Source organism: Mesoplodon mirus (genome assembly GCF_964341445.2).
Source record: "Mesoplodon mirus genome assembly, chromosome: 4".
Taxonomy (NCBI): domain Eukaryota; kingdom Metazoa; phylum Chordata; class Mammalia; order Artiodactyla; family Ziphiidae; genus Mesoplodon; species Mesoplodon mirus.
In genome coordinates, this window is record NC_138979.1 from 31,764,257 (window position 1) to 31,784,551 (window position 20,295).

The window sequence follows — 20,295 nt, forward strand, 5'->3', positions numbered from 1 at the left end:
GTTTTCCCAACTGGACCATAAATTTCAGGGCAGTGGGTTTCTATTCATTTTGTATATTCCTCTAGGACCTGTTGTGGTGTCCTAGTACTTGACAGATAACTACAAATTCACTACCCTTTCCATGTTTACTGATTAAAAAAAAATTCATCTATCTATGCATCCACTAGATCAGGCACCAAATTTTCCACAGAACTTCTTGCTCATACATCTAGCACTAGCACCCAAAATACTGGCCCATAAGGAACTTGAGCTGTTCCAGAAGAGCAAAAATTCTGAGGTAAAAACTCCTTAAACAGTTTGCTCTAAAAAACTCTCTATAACATCCTTAGGAATCACTTTGTCCCAGATATGTAGCCATGCACAGCTGTCAGGTGTCCTCTGTGCATCCATTCTTACACACACACATACACACACACACACACAGAGTACTCAATTACCCCATTTTAGAACAGGAATAATTTATTTCTATGAATATGATTTTAATAATATTCCATAAGTACTTAGTAATCAAAGGTTTCTCCAAATCAGGAAAAAAACCAAAGTAATTAGCAAATATTTTATGTGTGTGTATATATATATACACACATATATAATTTTTTTTTTTTTTTTTTTTTTTTTTTTGCGGTATGCGGGCCTCTCACTGTTGTGGCCTCCCCCGTTGCGGAGCACAGGCTCCGGATGCGCAGGCCCAGCGGCCATGGCTCACGGGCCCAGCCGCTCCGCGGCATATGGGATCCTCCCAGACCGGGGCACGAACCCGTATCCCCTGCATCGGCAGGCGGACTCTCAACCACTGCGCCACCAGGGAGGCCCCACACATATATAATTTTAAAAAATCTCTTTCTGTGATTAGATTTAACTTTTAAGTGATGGAAGCAGTGAAGAACTCAATGCCAAAGCACATTTTGATAAGGCTTTTTCAGGGCAATTAATTTAGTTTCTTGAGAATATAAGTCACACTTGCTCCAATTCCACCAGGACTCCACCACAGTCTTTAGGATGGAGAAAAATCACTGGTTTTCCATGTGCTCCTATTTTGGCCTCTTCACTTAGAATACGAATCTTCTTTTCTTTCAAATCCATCACAGCTGCATTTATATTATCCACCTTGAGAAAAGGAAATAAATAAGAACACATTTGAGATCATAAAAATACCAAATTATATCGTAAGGCTTAGAAGAAACTGCGAGCTCTCTGCCTTTGGGCAGAACCATCCTTAAACCATCACAAAAATAAGCTTAATACTTCTAGAGAAGGAAAAGAAGTTGCTAAGTTTTCCTAGGTAAGCAAGCACAATGCTTAAGAATTTTCACCATTAGTAAACATTTCTCCTTACAAGCTAAATAATGTATGCTACACTTCATAGCATGTTCGTCTAGCAGTACTATTGACGATACTGCATAAATTGTTTTTCCTAAGAGCCTCAGGTTCTTCATTTATAAGAGGGACATGAGGCCTGCCATATAAATGGCCAAGAGATTAAAATAACAGATAAGAAGCTTTGAGCACAGTTTATAGAAGGTACTCAGCAAATATGAGTGCTTCCCTGATCTCCAAACCTCTCACCTGACAAACTGTCTGGTTATTACTTTTGAGATTAGAACTTCATATACATGAAAATCACTATTAAACTGTCACCAAAATGTTTTTCTCCATTCTAAAAAAATCCAAACATTTATAATTTTGCAAGCCTCTTCTAAAACATTTCTATTTTCTTCATACTTACTAGCAGTCTAGGAAAGGAGCAAATCTGTCTCTAAATACCTGATGGAAGAGTAATTATCCTGTGTCTTGGAAAATCAGCCTCCTAGACTTGGAACCCAGTAAGTGGATAGAAAGGGATAATAAGAATCCCTGCATCCCTAGGCAGTCATACATCACCCTGGAATTTAATGATCAACAGCATTACAAACAATAATAAAAAAAAATCCAGAGAGAATAACACCCATGTACCCAAATATAGATTTAACAAATGTTCATATGTATACAATCTTACTTTCAAAGAGCCCAGGATTACATACTGGATTCTAAAACTGGTCAAACCACTGATAAGGATACTAAATGTTACTATAAATAAACTATAATTTCTTCAGAGTACATTCTACTTGTACATTCCTGACAATGTTTCTTTTTAAACCTGATAGCTATTTCAAAGTCATGCCCAGACTATGATGGTCATTTCATGCTATTTTGAAAGAGCTGGTCTAGTCTCATCTTTCTCAGAACAGTAGGATTCCTGATAGCTTCCCTTTTTGTATCTGCATATAAAGAATTTCATTCTACTGGATTTGACTTCTTTTTCCATTTTCCCAAAGTTAGTCTAAATTCAGTCTTTCCATTTAAAGATAATTTTAAAATTATACAGTACATGAAAATTTAAACATACAGGTAGAGCTAAGAACCCCTTGACTACCACTAATAATACTTCCTGCTCCAGAGGTAACTACTGTCCTCAGTTTGATGTATGCTCTTCCAAATCTTAAAATATATTTATAATCCTTACATATGTATGAAGTAGTAAAGAATCTGGTTTTGTCTACGAGGGATCTGGCCTTGACTTCTGGGAGATAATTTTTGTAACCTTGATAGGAGTGTCTTTGCCCTTGACTTGTGGGAGATAACATATAACCTGATAGGAGTGTCTCTGTTTAGGGTAGAAGCTGACCAATCTGGATCTTCAAGTAGAGCTGGCCATCATAGTCTTAGGGTAGGGGCTGGCCATGCCAGAAACCATGTGATTTAAGGTAGGAGCTGTGGGTCACATGATATCAGCAGATCTGGAGACTGAGTTGAACCATGTGGGCAATCAATCAATCGACCATGCCTAAGTAGTAAAGCCCCAAGAAAAACTCAACATTTCAGTTTGTGTGAGCTTCCCTGGTTGGCAATACTCAATGCATACTGTCACACATCAATGCCAGAATGGTCACGTGTCCTGAGGAAAATGAGAGCTTTGCATTTAGAGCCCTCCCAGATGCTGCCCTCTGTGTTTCTTCCTTTGGCTATTTTGGTCTGTATCATTTCTCTGTAATAAACCATAAGAATGAGCGTAATAGCTTTCGGGGAGCTCTGTGAGCATTTCTAGAGCGTTACTGAGCATGAGGGTGGTTTTGGAAAACCCTACATTTGCAGATGATGTCGAGTAAGGGCGGTCTTCTGGAGGACCATGTGTCCTCTAAACTTGATAGCTGGCTCTGAACTTTGCAGTCTGACTAACTAACATGTATATCAATTAAAGTGTATATATACACACACACACACACACATACATTGTGTGTGTGTGCATGTGTGTACAGGGGTACATAATGCTTTCTGTATGCATTATTTGTATCTGCTTTTTTATGTAATATATCTTAGCAATTTTTTCATGTCAGTACATATAGGTCAACAACTTTTAACCTGCTACATAGTGTCCTAACTAATTACTTTATAGAAATATGAAAGGGGACCTAATCATTCCCTTACTAATAAACATTTAGGTTATAAGAAGGGAAATCTGGACTCTTCTTAATGGTTAGACGATAACTTGTCCTTCTCTAGTGTTGCCTATTGAACAAAAGAGTTTGGTGACAGGTCATGAACAAGATTCCACTGGCATTTGAAGGTATATGCACATAGCAGGGACTGGTGAAGATAGACAAAAATATGTTAAAGCAATATTAAAAGATATGGAAGACAGATTCAGATATTCTAGCAAAACTGAGCTAAAGAAAGAGAGACCAGATGGAGTGACAACAGCAATATTTGAATAGATAACTGATAATTTTCCATAATTGAAGAAAGACTTGAGTCCTCAAACTAAAAGTGCACCTGAGAATAAAGCAGGATAAATAAAGATAAACCAATACCTATACATATAATAGACAAACTGAATAACATCAGTGATACAGAGAATATCTTAAGAGCTCTCAGGGAAAAACAACAACTCCCTACAATTGAACTGAACAAATTCTTACGAGTAGGAACAGAGACCAGAAGATACAGGAGTAATGTCAAAGTACTGAGGTAAAATTATGTCAATCTAGAATTTTAAACTAGCTAAGTTATCATTCAAGACCCCTGCTTACACACACACACACACACACACACACACACACACAACTAAATGACAACAAAAAGGCTCAAAGGCCATATACCAACCAGCAGCAATGTGTGCCCATTATTGGGATTTTAATTCAAACACACTATAAAAAGTTATAGAAGAACAAATCTGAATACCTACTAGGTATTTCATGATATTAGAGGATTACCATTAATTTTGTTTTAGATGCCATTATGATTTTGTATAAATACATAAAAAATGCAATAAACACATACACACAACTAAAATATTTATGGATGAAATTACATGAGGTCTAGAAATGTCTTCACATTAACATAAGAAAAGGGAAGTGTGATAATGTGATGGAGGGAGTATATATGGAATAAGATTATCCATGAATTGATAACTGTTGAAATTGGGTTTAGGTACATGAGAGTTCATTATATGACTGTCATTTTTTGTGTTTGAAGTTTTCTGTAAGTTAAAAGAATTAAGGCTAACTACTAAACAAATCGAACTAGAATTTGTAATCTCTAAAATAGCAGAGGAAGAAAGAATTTTTAAAAAAAGTTTCTCAATTCAATAGAAGGCAAAAAGGAGAAAAGAAATAAAAACCAAAAAAAGTTTAAAAGTTCAAGTACGTTAGTAGTTATTATAAATGGAGACAGGTTAAATTTATGAATTATAAAATGAGATTATACAAATATAAAAATTTTTAAATATATTTGTTGATTGAGAGAGATATACTTAAACAACAAAAAAAAATTTAGCTATATGCTCCTTTTTAGAATATAAATATCTTCTAGGAATAGACCTAAAGAAAACCACAGGGCTTCCCTGGTGGTGCAGTGGTTGAGAGTTCGCCTGCGGATGCGGGTTTGTGCCCCGGTCCGGGAGGATCCCGCATGCTGCGGGGCGGCTGGGTCTGTGGGCCATGGCCGCTGAGTCTGCGCGTCCAGAGCCTGTGCTCCGCAATGGGAGAGGCCACAGCAGTGAGAGGCCCATTTACCACAAAAAACAAACAAACAAACAAACAAAAACCCATAGTCAATAATAACCCATCTAAAAAAATCTGCTTTATAGTCCTTTGTACAAGTACAATTGTGTATCACATAGCTCTGTAAGACCTTAAATGTCATTGGTGAATATCTGGGCTATTCATTTCAACTTCTTATCAGTTTTGGGGGGTATGGTAGGGTGGGGACAGGCAGCAGCGGGTATTGTATCTGTGTCTGGGAATTTATTTTGATTTTCTCCTGTAATTTGGAAATTAAGAGTGACAGTACTCCAAATAAAAAAAGTTTGGATTGTCACAGTCAGAATTCAGAACCTTCAGGTAAATCTTATACTCTCTTTGGTCCTCAGCTGCCTCATCTGAAAATGGCAATGCAATCTTGTGTGTTGAAAGACAAGAAGTTGGACTAAATAATATATTTTTAAAAACCTTAAGGTATGTAATTCACAGTGACCAATAATGTGCTACTTTTAATGGTGCATATTTTGATTAATCTTAAAAATATAGGCTTTTTATTTTATATAAAATTGTAATAGTGCTTATTGATACCAATAATGAATGAATTTAATCTTCAAACTGATATAAATCCATGGAAGTTAAAATTAAAAGTCTGAATAAAATATTTCTGTTTCAACTGTCTTTTCCCAAAAAACAAAAAACTAAGTGAATTAGGCAAACCTAACACTGTTCTCACTTTGTATCGTGTTCAGAAGGTTCCTGTGTAGTCTTGGGGATTATTTCAGAAGGGCACACATTAGCTTCCATACTTGCTATGTGGTCTGGTGTTGGCTATATAGAAAGTTTCCCAAATGCTGCTCTGAAATTTTCACCAGTTGATAATAAAACATTAAAAAAACTAAATATCTTAACTGACAGAACTCTTTTATTCCAAGAGGATTTCTCCTTTTTCTTCTCCTCTGTTTTTTCTTGGTAATAAAATGCCCTTTCTTTTCCAAAATGATGTTAGCAAGAGACAGAATTTTTAAAATTTTTCCTTATTGAATAACAGAGAAAGTTAAAAAACCTGATCAAACTGCCCACTTCTTTTGTTCTCTGGAAATATTATCATTCTACAAAAGCCCCACGTCTGGGAACCCGTGATACACAGATCACTTGTAGAGCTTAGCAATTCCCTAGGGTTTACTGTAAAGCCAAAATGAGAATGGAGTTTTTCAAAAAGTAGAATTTTCTCTCTTCTTCATTGAAGAACAGACATTACCCAGCATGCAGGAAATAAGTTACCTTGCTAGTCTCTCACCTTAAAGTTTTTTTCTTTCATAATCTAACATCCTTTGTGTATTTGTACCACCATCTCCGACACTGGGGAGCTATGCCCGCTCACCTGATACGCCTCCCCCATAACCAGTCCTTACCCTGCTGCTGCCCCTCCCTCAGCAACGCTCGCTTCACCCCACGTGTCCTCCCCCTACCCCATCTGGTTGCTTCCTCACCCCACCTAAGCTCCCATTCCCTGGGCCTGGCCCCCTGCATCAGGGCCTCCCACCCCACTCCCCGTACTCAAGTCCTCGCCACCTTGCTTGGGTCCCCCCCTCCTGCACAGAGTGGCCCCAACACGCGTACACCTTCCACACCCTGCTCAGGCCCTGACTGCCCAGAGCGGCCACCCCATGCAAGGACATCCGCAAGCCCGCTTGGCTTCACCTCCCCATGAGTCATTGTCTCCCCCGGCATTGACACACTCCACACACAGCTCAGGCCCCGCCTCCCCACGCCAGGTGCCCCCTGCACGTGCGTGCACACGCGCACACGTTCTGCTCAGGCTCTCACACCCTCTGCTCCCAACATGCTTGGGACTCCACTCCCTGCATCGGGCTGGCCCCCGGCACTGCTGCCCTGCTCACTCTGACGCCCCAAGCCTGGTGGCATCCTCTGCTCAGACCCGGACACCCTGCGCTGGAGGCTCCCTACGCGGGTGTACCCTGCTCGGCCTCCAGCTTTCCCACAGCAGGCAGCTCTGCTCGCGGGGGCGCCTCATCGCACGTGGCCCCGCACCCCGCTCTGGGCTCCCCCGCTCTCCCCAGCAGCGTGCACTAGTGTTTGGCTCTGCTCTACCTAAAGTCTCCAGGATGGCACGAAGGGAAGGGAAGAAGGGGGAAGGGGCCACGACTGTTTTTTTGTTTTTTAATTTTTTTGCGGTACGCGGGCCTCTCACTGCCGTGGCCTCTCCCATTGCGGAGCACATGCTCCGGACGCGCAGGCTCAGCGGCCATGGCTCACGGGCCCAGCTGCTCCGCGGCATGTGGGATCCTCCCGGACCGGGGCACGAACCCGTACCCCCTGCATCGGCAGGCAGACTCCCAACCACTGCGCCACCAGGGAAGCCCTGTTTTTAGTAGTATTTATTTTCCCTTTTGTTTTGGCAGCTAGAAGGAAATATCTGACAGAACGAGTGGGTACACTAATCTTACCTTGAGTTTTCTCTTGATTCATTTTCCTCTTTGTTCTAACTTGCACTGTTACTTAGGTTTATCCTTTGGTGTCTCATAGGCTGTATTTTGGCCAGTCACCTCTAATCCTCTGTGGGAAGTGCAGGGCACACATAAAAACGTGCAGCAGCGGGCAATGCTGAGAGGACCGGGACTTTTTTGTTTAGCTACACATCCCGGCACCTAATGCAGTGAAAGTCACAGTGACTCTGAAAATGCTTAACGATCAGGAACATAAAAGACAAAGACACCAACCAAACAGAACAGAAGGGACCCTATCCGGGGGCAGAGTCCTGGAGGACCCCCGCTGTACTGCGTAGTAAGCCTTCAGTTGCTGAATTGTGCGTGTGTGGTGGGGGGAGATGTCTGAGGGGTCTCAGAGAAGGGTCCTTCTGGAAGGAGGATGTTACTCAGAAGGTTTAGAGCAGCAGCTATTTACCGACCAGCATGGAAGCACTTGAATATTTTTAAACAGTACTAATTTGTTGAATAAGTGAATATTTTCAGTGGCCTTTAAGGTTTTCACTGTGACATACCTTGCTGTCTTAAGTTATTTAGTGAAAGCAGGGGTAGTTCTATTCGATACCAGAAACTTCTCCTCAGGGAGAGGCCTGCGGAAGGTCAGAAGCACACATGCACGTCAGCACAGCTGTGCCAGACAATTGAGGCTGCTCGGTCCGCACGTCAGCAAGAAAAAGACGGAACAAGATGACCTCCAAACTTCCTCTAGGGAAAGCCAAACACACGTGTATTTATCACCTTCCACATTTCAAGTACCCCTACCCCTCTCTCGAGTCTTCTTCTATTCACAAAGGCTAGACAGGTTGCCTCCTCTTGCAGAGGGAATGCTCCTGGTTCCCATTTCTGGCTATTTGAAAATAAAATCGTTCTAGAGCTTCTAGAAGTTTCACACACATTCCTTCTGTTTAGAACACATCACTACATGGATGGCTGTAGCACTTGTAAGACCCGGCCATAGCTTCTCGGCTTCTCCTCTCCCCCTGCATCTGGGCAGCCTCGAGGACTTGTTTATGACCAACAGACAGCGGAAGTGCTGCTGTGGGACTTCCGAGGCCAGGACGGAAATGCCACACAGTCCCACCTGGCCTTCTTGGACATTCACTCTGGCCGGTAAGGAGTCAGCAAGTCCATTGCCTGGTAAGAAGTCCGACTGTCCTGAGAAGTGCCCTCAGCTTGTGGAGCTGCAGGGATCACACACATGTGCTCTGCTGGGAGGCCCAGCTGCACACCCGGCGTCCAGCCAGCAGCAGACGCCAGCACGCGCGTGGGACACCCGGCCCGGCGGAGCCTCACTTCCATGTTTGACCGCAGCCGCAGGACAGACCCCAAGCAAGAACTGCCCAGCAGAACCCTCCCCCAAACTCCCAACCCACAAAATCCCCAGCAACATACAATAGTTGTCATCACACCCCAAAGTGTAGGGATAATGTATTATGTGGCCACAGAAACTGGAACGACCAAAGAAATATTTTCTGACGAGTTCTATCACCTTTGTACTTCCAGTGGGAGACAATTTCAGACCTAAGTTGTATTAGCAGGAGAGACTAGGTTACACTACGGTAAAATAATTAACTCTGAAATCTCTGCAGGTTCATTCAACAAAAATGTTTTTCCTGTTCAAGAATCGGTGAGGAATTCTGCTCTCTCTGGTGAGTTAGGGAACCAAGCCCCTGCGTGTGGTAACAACTTCATTTCACAGGTTTCCACAGCAGGTGACAACGATTCTCAAATGACTCCACCTTAAAACATACCTTCATTCAGAAAAAAAGTGTCATGCTATCCCTGCAATACCACTTTTAAAAATTACCAACTAGCATAAACTGGTGGCCTCCAGTACCCACTTTCCATTTCCTCCTTTGAATTATACCAGGCCCCAGGTTTTAGCAGGGCATGTAAGTGCCTGACTACAGACTACACGTGAGGTCGAGTGTGCCGTGTGACCAAACCAACGACAGGGACAGGAGTGATATGTTTGGTTTCTAGATCACCCCCTGAAGATACCTGCCCTGTATTCTCTCTCTGCCTTTGGTGAGGCCTGGAGCTACCCTGTAAGTCATATGTTACTGACAGCAGAGCTGTGCCGTCCGCCTGGGACAGCTCATGTTAGACTGAGAATAGAAAAATAAAATCTACCCAGTCAAGACGTTTTATTTTTTACAGAGAGACTAATAATAGGGTGTGTGGCATACTAATGCAGCAGCTAACTAACCACTCTTCACAACTTCTCCTATCACCTACCTTCATTTCATACTGACAAACATTTACATTTCCCCCCTTTAATCTGGACTTTTGAATTCACTTTTACATTACTCAACTTCCACTATTTTTTACTTAACTGAACTTCTAACTCACAGTGGCTTCCTTTGAAGGCCTGGGTTCTCTGATGTAGAACACAGACAGTATAGTGTGGGAGAGAGATGAGTGTGTTCAAGGGCTGATGATCCTGCTTCTCATCCTGCGGAGTCTTAGACAAGCCCTCAAGTCCACTGAAATAAAGACTTGCAGCCAAAATTAACCTCCTAAAAAAGGGATAAAGGTTAAATATTGGGCCTTGTTTAGCTCCTTTGTCTACCATCTTATGGCTTCCCCACCTGAAATTTTAAACTCAGCTAATCCAATGAAGGCAATCTGGCGCCATGGCTAACCCTGCAGATTCTGGAATCAGAACAAACCTGGGTTTGAACCCCACCTTTGCCATGTCCTACATATGTGACTGCAGGCAAGTTAACTATTCTAACTACTCGCCTGTCAAATGGGGTTAATATAGCCCTCAAGGGTAGCTACGAGAAATAAATAAGCCACGTCTAGTATTTCGTAGCCTGCCAGAGGACACAATGCTGGTAGTTATGATAACCCGATGCCTTTCTATGTGCTTTCCTTCTGCCTAGAATACCTTCCTCCCTTTGTCCACCTGGGGATTCCTTCACATTCACTGTAACTCATGCCCTGCAATACCTTACCACCTCCTTGGCCTGCCAGGAGCAATCAATCTTTCCTTCATTGCACAACTAAGAAGACACATTAATTCTGTTTATCCCAGTGCACTATAAGCAGCTGTCCCTCCTGACCGCAGGCACGGCCATGCCTTTCTTACTCACTGCTGAATCCAAGCCCTCAGTGGAGTACACTCGGTAGGTTCTCAAATATATTTGCAATGTAAACTGAATAAATCCTTGGGTTCATGCTGGAACCAAACCCCCCCTCTCTCCTGGATTGGGAATGAGGCCTAACTATGAATTATGTCATTCCTTCTATCAAGAGACTTGTCCTACCAAAATAATTTAAATTGAAGCATAATTGGTAATGCTGATATTCCAAAAGCAGTTATCTGAACATGAACATCTACAGATAAAGGCTCTCTAATGAGAATGTTCTTGTCTAACACTTCATGTTGTTTTTCAGGAATTGTTAGCAGATGCAACTGAGAAGATCTGAGAAATCACAGTCAGTAATTGAAAATGTATTGCCTTTGTAATAAGGAACAAGTTATTAGAATTTTAAAGATAGAAAATAATTATAATACTTAGCATGTATATGGAAATTCTTACTTTATAAAGTCTTGTCACTTGTTTCTTCTAATTGCCTTGTGACAGCGAAAGCAGTGTGTTCCTATCGCATGGAAGGTTGTATGCGGTCAATAAATACTACAGCAAAGACGCAAATCTGTTTTGGCCAACTTCAGTGGCCTTTGTATAGTTGAACCCAGACTTCAATAAAACATATTTTCATTATTATTTGCAGTTTTCTAGAGGGAAAGAGAATATATCTATAGATCCATCCTTGAAGAGAACCAATTTTACCATTTCCCTGAAAGAACTTAATGGAAGTTTCTGATGACAGCGGCAATATGTAGCCTTCAAAAGTAAAAGACATTTTAAAAGAGAAATTTACAATACCAAGGATTAAAACAATTAAAATACCTCAATGCAGATGTGATGCATTCCTCCAGCCTTGTTTTTCTGCAGAAAACCTGCAATTGGACTGTCATTTCCCAGTGGATGAAGCAGCTCCATCTTGGTATTTCCCAGGTTGACAAAAACAACGGATACTCCATGCTCAGGAAGAGGGACCGTCTCACCTACCTGGGCCCCGAGAACGTCCTTATAAAATGCCTTGGCCTTCTCCAAGTCTGGCACTGCTACTGCGACATGATTGAGTCGACCGAGGTTCCATACAGGACCAGCCACTTGATGCGAGGACAGGGACATGGAAAAAGTTCTTACTGTTGGAACTGGAGTTTGAAGTCTGGGAAAAAGCCCTGAAAAATGGAGCAGGCATTGAGATCCTTCTTCTGAGAATTGATGCCCTTCTAAAATTAATTTTTGAAACAACAAAATATACTCATATATGTAAAAATTATTTACATGCCTTTTCTTTTTAATTACTGAAATTAAATCAGAGTACATAAATGAAAAAACTTATGTCAGAATTACTCACTCCGCTCTGAAATAACTGTCGGGAATTAAAAAGCTAATTCTGAGCTTTCTAAATTCAGGACAAAGGATGACATTTTTCATAATAATTTATATTTACCAATAACACTTAAAGGATAGCTGCATATCATTACGGATTATTTGCTATTCTCTGCATTTTTTAAAGGGTAAGTTTGAATGTCATAGTGAAATGACATACATTTAATGATGAGAGCAAGCAATTTTCTTCTCTACCTACAACCAATTTTTTGTCTTACGTTCTGCAGTAAGTTCACTGAAGTTAGAACTATAAGTACCTTTTAATGTGTACTTTATTTGGATGATCACCAACGAAGGAAAATATCTCATTATTGGGGGAAAAACAAGCAAAGATCAAGAGGGTACTTAAACTTACGAGAGTTTCCTCTGAGTGATTTTTTAAATGTTCTTATAATTCTGAAGGAGTAGAAGCAGAACTGCTTCTAATGGGAAGAAACCTTTGGAACATTTGGAAACTGAAGCAGCCTGCAATGTGTTCTCCCCATGTACTACTATTTCTTCAGTCCCCAAAATACTGGACTTTAAGAGCCAGATTCTCCCCAGAATGAAAACTATACACATGTACGAGGTCTAATATAATCCTGCAAAACTACATCACTTAATAAAAAAGTATGAAACGGCAAATTGAAGAATACATATTTTAAACAAAGGGTTATTAGCTCTTAATGAAATAACACTTTAAATAGTACCTAGTATCACAGAGCTTCAGCTAACATAAAATTAATTCCCCTTTACTAACATTTTTGATACCAGGGAAATTAAAGTGGCACTATTTGATCTGATTTAAGACCATATACCTTGTCGGGAAGGCAGTCTCCTCAGCCGCAGGGGGCCTGGAATGCTTCCTCACTAAGAGATAAAGAGCCCACAGCCTGAGTGGCTCTTATCACCTTGTGGAGACTCTCCCTCTTTCAGAATCAATAAATGCTCCTTTGTCTCTGCTTAAAACATGACTGTCACAAGGCCAGCTCCATTGTAACACCTGTCCTCCACAGGGAGGGGACAGGGTTCCTTGGACTGTGGCAAAGGGGAGCGTGTACAGGCAAATTGTCCTGCTCTGGCCACTGGGAGAGGCCCGCTGGCTGGGGGGGGACTGACACCCAATACTGAGGTCATCCAGCTCTGTCTCTTCTCTACGTATTGTCCCACCCGGTCTTGTGTTCTCCTTGGTGACTCCGGTCCTTTGGACTCATTGTGTCATCATGAAATTGTGTACTCCAAACCAGTACACACATACATAAATGTACCACTGAAATCAAGTTTTATAAAAAGAATACCTAATCCTTACTAGATGTGATGTGCTCTAATATTTTCTGTTCTATTGTATTTTATTTTAGCTTTTTAAAAAATACTGGTACTACCCACTAAATATCTACCTTGCTGGTTTGTTGTGAAAATTAGATACTTGATGTAAAAAATGTAATACTACAGTGCAAGACATTTGTAACAGGTGTACAGTAAATTCAGCCATCCTTATTGTTAATGACACACAGCGACTGTTTGCTGGTTGAGTGGCATGCAGGGTTCTGTGGAGACCAAGAAACCATCTGAAGGGCACAGTGCTACCAACCAACAAAACCATCAGTCAGACTGCTCTTCCCTTCCTTCCTTGCATCTCTACGATGTGTGCAATTTGCAATGCAAGTTCAATATAGAACGTATCTGTATTAAAAAACAACTGGAGATACAGTCGACGAGCTGTAGAGTAATACATACGCTAGTGTTGTTTGCTCTGTGAAGCTTTAAGAGTATGTCAAACAGTGAGTCTGGGTATTTCTGAATTCTCCTTACCAGTGATAACTTTACAAGAGATGGGGCAGCGGGAGGTTCTCTGGCAGGCATTCTATCGCCAGCAGTGGAACATACGGCAATGTCAAGGAGTAAATTACAATACGTCCAAGTGAAGGTGAAGCTTTATATCCTATGCCAGTTTGCTTTAGGGACATTCCAAAAACTCTGGCACTGACAAGGAAGCCCAAGCAACTCATGCTATTAGAAGCCTCACTACAGTCCTTCTCCATAACTTCCCTATCATTTGGAAATGAGAGGAGGGAACAGTTGACAAGAATGACTGATACTTTTTCCTTTTAACAGAACACAAAATCTTCTTTGTGTGTTAGGAAAATAGAAAGATAATAACATCTTTATATAATGTAAAAATCAAGATTTTATGGCCATGTTTTAGTTGATCTTATTTCTAGAAGTGTAAACTAGTTTGTGAAAGGAAACATCACTTTATTGGTTTTATTTGGTCCCTAAAGCATATATTCTAGGAATAGGACAAAAATAAATATGGTGATACTGGTGAGAATTCAATAATTCCACTTCTTTAAAATGAAGGGTAGGGGATTCCCTGGTGGCACAGTGGTTAAGAATCCACCTGCCAATGCAGGGGACACGGGTTTGAGCCCTGGTCCGGGAAGACCCCACATGCCATGGAGCAATTAAGCCCGTACACCACAGCTACTGAGCCTGCGCTCTAGAGCCCGCGAGCCACAACTGCTGAAGCCCGCAGGCCTAGAGCCCGTGCTCCACAACAAGAGAAGCCACTGTGATGAGAAGCCCGTGCACCGCAACGAAGAGTAGCACCCCCCCACCGCAACTAGAGAAAGCCCGTGCGCACCAACGAAGACCCAACACAGCCAAAAATAAATAAATAAATTATAAAAAGAAGGGTAAAGGATTTAAAAATGGTCAAAAAGCACATTAAGACATTCAACATCATTCGCCATTAGTGAAAAGCAAATTAAAACAATTAGATATTACTTTACACACACAAAAAAAAGTGTTAATGAGGAGTCTATGAGTGAAATGTGAAATCCTACAGACGAAGCAAATTGGGGTAAGAAACAGAATAAAGGGGTTACAGTGATATAGATTCTTATACTTTAAAAATTGTGTTGCTGAAGAATTTGTTGTGAACTGAACTTTAAAAAAATATTAGTTTCTCCTTTGACTTTTGCCAACTTTTAAAAGATATTTTTATTTCGGATTGCACCCCAACTATAGGAATCCACAGCTTTTAGTTTTAGGCTTCTCTCAGAAAGTACAATAGAACTACATTACTTTGAATTCCATAATGTGTAATTCGTGACTATTCCAAAAAGGATTACTTCCCATGAATAAACTACAATGTATACATATGTGTGAATAAAGGTATGAGATACATAAAAATAGGAGTGTTAAAAAAAACAAACAACAGGATTGTAAAGATGAACAACTGACTTTCACTCACGTCAGGAATCTGATGTATAAGAAATGGATATGTTACCAAATCTGGTATGTAGATTAACTCTAATTTCAAATTTTTCAATATTGTTTCTTGCTAAATACTTTTAGTGCCTTGACTTAAAAATATTGCATTCCTTTCCATTCAGATTGTTTTTATTTCAGACCAGGCTTTCTCGACATCGACTCCAAGTAAGAAAGGTTTAGCTGCAAGGGTCTATACTCAAACACATTAAGGGTACTTACTATTTAAAGAAACTATATGTTAAATTTGTAGATAAAGTGTCATAGAATGTGAATAATCATTTGAAATAAGGTTTTCTTAACAGAAATATTGAGATATTATATTGAGATATAATTTATATACTATAAAGTTTACCCATTTGAAGTGTCCAACTCTGTTTTTTGTATATTTGCAAAGTTGTACAGACTTCACATAATCTAATTTTAGAACATGTAATAAGTGTTTTTTTAAAATTAATTAATTTATTTATTTATCGCTGCGTGGGGTCTTCCTTGCTGCACGTGGGCTTCTCTAGTTGCAGCGGGCGGGGGGTGCGCGGGCTTCTCATTGCGGAGGCTTCTCTTGTTGTGGAGTATGGGCTCTAGGTGCACAGGCTTCAGTAGCTGTGGCTCACGGACTCTAGAGCGCAGGCTCAGTAGTTGTGGCGCACGGGCTTAGCTGCTCCGTGGCATGTGGGATCTTCCCAGACCAGGACTCAAACCCGCGTCCCCTACGTCTGCAGGCGGATTCTTAACCACTGCGCCGCCAGGGAGGCCCCTGTAATAAGTTTTTAAGTTTGAATTTTTGCACATCTGGTTTGAGGAGACAGACATACTTAGAAAGTCGTTCATTACAAGTGCCTTCAAGTTAGTTTGGTAAGAAACCCATTCATTTTCAGCATTCAACCAGAGGCACCATACACGTATTTTCACCCTGTTTAAAACTATGATTAGGAATAATTTTTTACTCATTGCAATTAGTAAATAGACAACAGTTCTGTTACCCTACTTCCATGTGACTCCATCATAGATCTATCCTCACAGTCATGTAACTTGGCCACTCTTGTCTTTAACAGGTTCAGCTTCCATTTTCAAAACTAACTTTTTTCACAAAGCCAATCCTTTGCAAGCCAAATTGAAATGAATTGTGTGTGTTTAACCTGATTTTGTTTTCTGAGCTTCTCCTGTTTTTCTGCTAGTTTCATGTTCCTTAAAAGTGGGGTCATAACATAAAATTACCATTTGACCCAGCAACCCACCTCTGGATATATACCCAAAAGAACTGAGAGCAGGAATTTGAAGAGGTATTTATATACCCATTTCTTAAGTGTATATTCACAAAAGCCAAAAGGTGGAAATAACCCGTATTCATCAACAGATGAAAAGATAACTAAAATGTGGTCTACACATACAATGGAATATTAGCCAACCTTAAAAAGGAATGAAGTTCTGACATATAACAACATGGTTGAACCTTGAAAACATTAAGCTAAGGGAAACAAGCCAGTCACAAAAGGATACACACTGTATATAAATTGTATACACATTCCACCTATAACAGGCACCTAGGGTAGTCACACTCAGAGAGAGAAAGTAGAATAGTGGTTACCAGGGGCTAGAGTTTGGGATAATGGGAGAGTTATTGTTGAATGGGTACAGAGAGGTTCAACTTGAATGATGAAAAAGTTCTGGAGATGATGATGGTTGCACAATATGAAGGTACTTAATGCCACTGACCTGTATACCTAAATATGGTTAAAACTGTAAATTTTAAGTTAGATATATTCAACCACAATGAAATAAAAAGTGGAGTCATCTAAGGTTCAAGCCTCTAAAATAGGATAGATCAAAGCCAGCCTTTGGAATACACTATTTTCATTTTGCTTTCCCTTTATGCAAAGATGTGCATATAAGTTACAAAAGAAACATGCATCTTTATTAGTATTCAGTTCTTGCAATAAATACATGACTTGGAAGTTATATTCCCTTCCCCTTAATTTCCCCCCAACAACTACTGAATAAAAATATTTCTAAAAATACATATATAAAAATGCCTCTTCTCTAATATTCAAATTATTATTTATATGTTCACCTTCAGGTTTTGTGTGTAAGTATCATAAAAGAGGTAGCACGCTTTATGGTTAAGAATGTGGGCTCTTGTGCTAGACTGCTCTGGTTCAAATCTTGACGCTACCATTGGTGTGTACCTTGGGCTAGTTACGTACCCTCTCTGTGCCTTTGTTTCTCATATAGGAAGATAATACCTACCTCATAATATTGTCATGAGACTAAAACGAATATTACATACAAAAGGTTTAGAAAAGTGCCCCGCACAAAGTACATTATAAATTCCAAGGACTATCATTACTGTCACTTTTAGAAAGGTTACATCAATAACTAGCTTATAAATGTAAGCATCTCTGACTTCTAATGCATTTTATGTTTTTAAAGGAAAAAGTTGACAGTGCACCTACCCTATACACAGTACTGCGCTTACGTTCAAACTCTTATTTAATAAGTAAAGATTGTTTATCTTTGGAGAATGTTTCGGCACACATGGTACTCCTGTAGTCACTGTTTCATCTCATCAATCCACAACTTACTACTTTTTATGACAAGGAGATTACTCTTCTTTCACTCTTGAAAATCTACTCACGTGGACTCTGATTTTAGAACATTGTTGACAGTATTTCAGTATTTAGTGACTACTGACATCCTCATGGAATAATGCTGCTGGAAGCTATTATAAGCATAGTATTCTTTTCACTTTTTGACACAGGAATACTGATTTACAATTTTTCCAAGTTGAAATCAGTTGCTTTAGCAACCCTCTAATTCGCCCACACTGCTCATGACTGTTGTTTCATCTTGGGAACTCTTTTTAATATCTTATAGAACCTATTACCCCCAATGCAGATATGGCCCAGTCTCTAGGCATTCTCCATACTGCTGGGATCTTTCATCGGTGTAGGACAGATCCCATGGCATAACATCTCGCTGATCTGACCTCTCCCAATAAAGACGCACAGGTTTATTTTGTCATTACTTTTACGCAACAACGCTACCACACAATCTTGCCTATGCAAACTGTGATCACAAATTCTGAAGCAGGAGTGTATCATGGGGTGGCCCAGCTCTGCCTATTAGTCTCAATGGCCATAAATTACAGAGAATAGTAATAGTTCAGTGAGTACTTCAGATTTTTCCCACTTAGAGAAAAAAAATAGACCTGATTAATTTCCTTGCAGGTCACACTGAGTGGCAAAGCTGGGCCTTAAGCCTAGGTCTGTCTGACAACAAAGTTGATGTTGTGCAACCATGATATTTAATTTTCTCATCCCTCTGACATTCTTTACCATTCTTTGAAAGTTCTCAGTTTTTAATATCTTCAGTGTATGTTCTATGAGCAATGTCTATTTTCTAAGAGACAGCTTTCTAAGAGATGAGATGACTGTTTTATGAGTTCTTTTGAAAAGGGCTATTGCAACGGTATGTGAGCTCAGATGCTGCCTTGTATATTACCAAGGAGAGGAAAGAGGGGCCAGGAGGGCATGTTATTATCAAAACTTGAGTATTACCTATTAATTAGAGATTAATTTTTAATAAGTTGTGCTCAGCCTATTGTTATATTTTTTCCTGTATACATATCACCTCTTTAAATGGATCCACAGCTGAGACAGCTACAACTATTATGGCACATTTTGTGTGGTTCTCATCACTTAGCCCCGGTGACTTGCAATGATAGATGCAGAAGACATTTTGTGCCTGGTAAGAAAGACTACAGAGATCAATAAATAAAGAACTTGTTCGGTTTGAGACGGGACTTCGAAGGACGACTTGAACTGTCAGTTTGAATAGGTGGAACATACAGCACTTTCTAGGAGAGAAACCTAACATTATTGAAAGTTCATCCCCTTAAACACTTTCTTAAGGTGCTCAGCTGAAGGATTTGTCACGAACGTTCAGGAGTAACTCTGAGACGTCACCACTCGGCACTTCTTTCCTAACAGGGAACTTCAGATTAAGGGAAATAGTTGCCCCCCTGATGAAGGATGAAGAAAAGAAAAAGAGAAAGAGGAGAAAGTAGATGGACTGGGGTGACAGAAAACTTGAGGCTTCTTTTTTTTAATGGTGGTGTAGAGAACTCAAGGCACCTTCCAATCAGTCTACTGCTTTCTTCCCTGATTTTATACAAAATAAGGAATATCTTAGGCCATGTGGTTAAAAACGCTCCTTCCGTATTCTTTACACAACTGACCTTCCAGAGTTCTCAGCAGGATGCTGGCGGAGCCCAGAGTTCAGCCTGCGTTTTCACAGGACTTGTCCTTCCTCTGGTTTCTCCCCCGTCTCTCACGGGGCGCGCGGTAAACACAACCTCACTGTCCCTCTGCCATTTACTGCATTTGCTTCTGGTCCAGCCTTGCTGCCCCTTAGCCGGGTGCCCTAGCCTCCGGGGCCACTCAGAGAAGTGGTGACTGTGACACGCAAACACACAAGGAAAACCCCACGCTAACCCAGTCGTCCCTGGAAGGCTGGCTCTCTCTGTCTAAAGGTGCTGACAGCCGCCAAGGAACGCATCTCGAGGGCAGAGTGCAGCAGACCAAGGAGCGCTGGCCACGGCGCGGCCTCCTCTGGCCCTGACGTCCCGTCCCGCACACCCCCCCTTGGACAGCCCCAAGCCCGGAGTATTCACCTACGGCGCTCGCAGCAGCCGCCTTCAGCACACGCGCCATCTTGGTAAGCGTTAGCTAATTCCCGACGTACACATGCGTCGGAAGGGTGAAGGCGCGGCGGGGGGCGGGACAAGAGCCCGAAGGGGCGGGACAGACAAGACTAGGGGGCGGGGCGAGATCCTGGGGGCGGGGCAGACGAGGCTAGGGGAAGTGACAAGTGGTGCTGCGTTTCCGTGGGTGTTGGGAGCGGGTCCTCTCTTTTACTACACAACGTATTGAAGTCACCGAGTGCATCTAAAGCAGAAACTTAAAAGGAGGACGCGACACCTCCTGTGGGCTCCTCAGAAATACAAAACAAAAAGTTTGGAGAAAGTTCATCGAGCTGACCAATGGC

General features: G+C 41.1%; 1 protein-coding gene across 2 annotated transcripts; it reads right to left on the minus strand.

Annotated features, from left to right (window-relative positions):
* Positions 1-458: 458 nt before the first annotated feature.
* Positions 459-20,008, minus strand: MCEE (methylmalonyl-CoA epimerase). Of its 2 annotated transcripts, XM_082618839.1 has the most exons (4): positions 19,926-19,943; positions 19,487-19,703; positions 11,446-11,783; positions 459-1,107 (listed from the first exon to the last, which is right to left on the minus strand). In XM_082618839.1, exons 3-4 carry the CDS (start codon positions 11,731-11,733, stop codon positions 955-957), a joined length of 441 nt encoding a protein of 146 aa, XP_082474965.1. In that variant the 5' UTR covers positions 11,734-11,783; positions 19,487-19,703; positions 19,926-19,943; the 3' UTR covers positions 459-954. The 2 variants fall into 2 exon arrangements, with proteins under 2 accessions (XP_082474965.1, XP_082474964.1); XM_082618838.1 differs by lacking the exon at positions 19,487-19,703 and having other exon boundaries at positions 19,922-20,008.
* Positions 20,009-20,295: the final 287 nt, after the last annotated feature.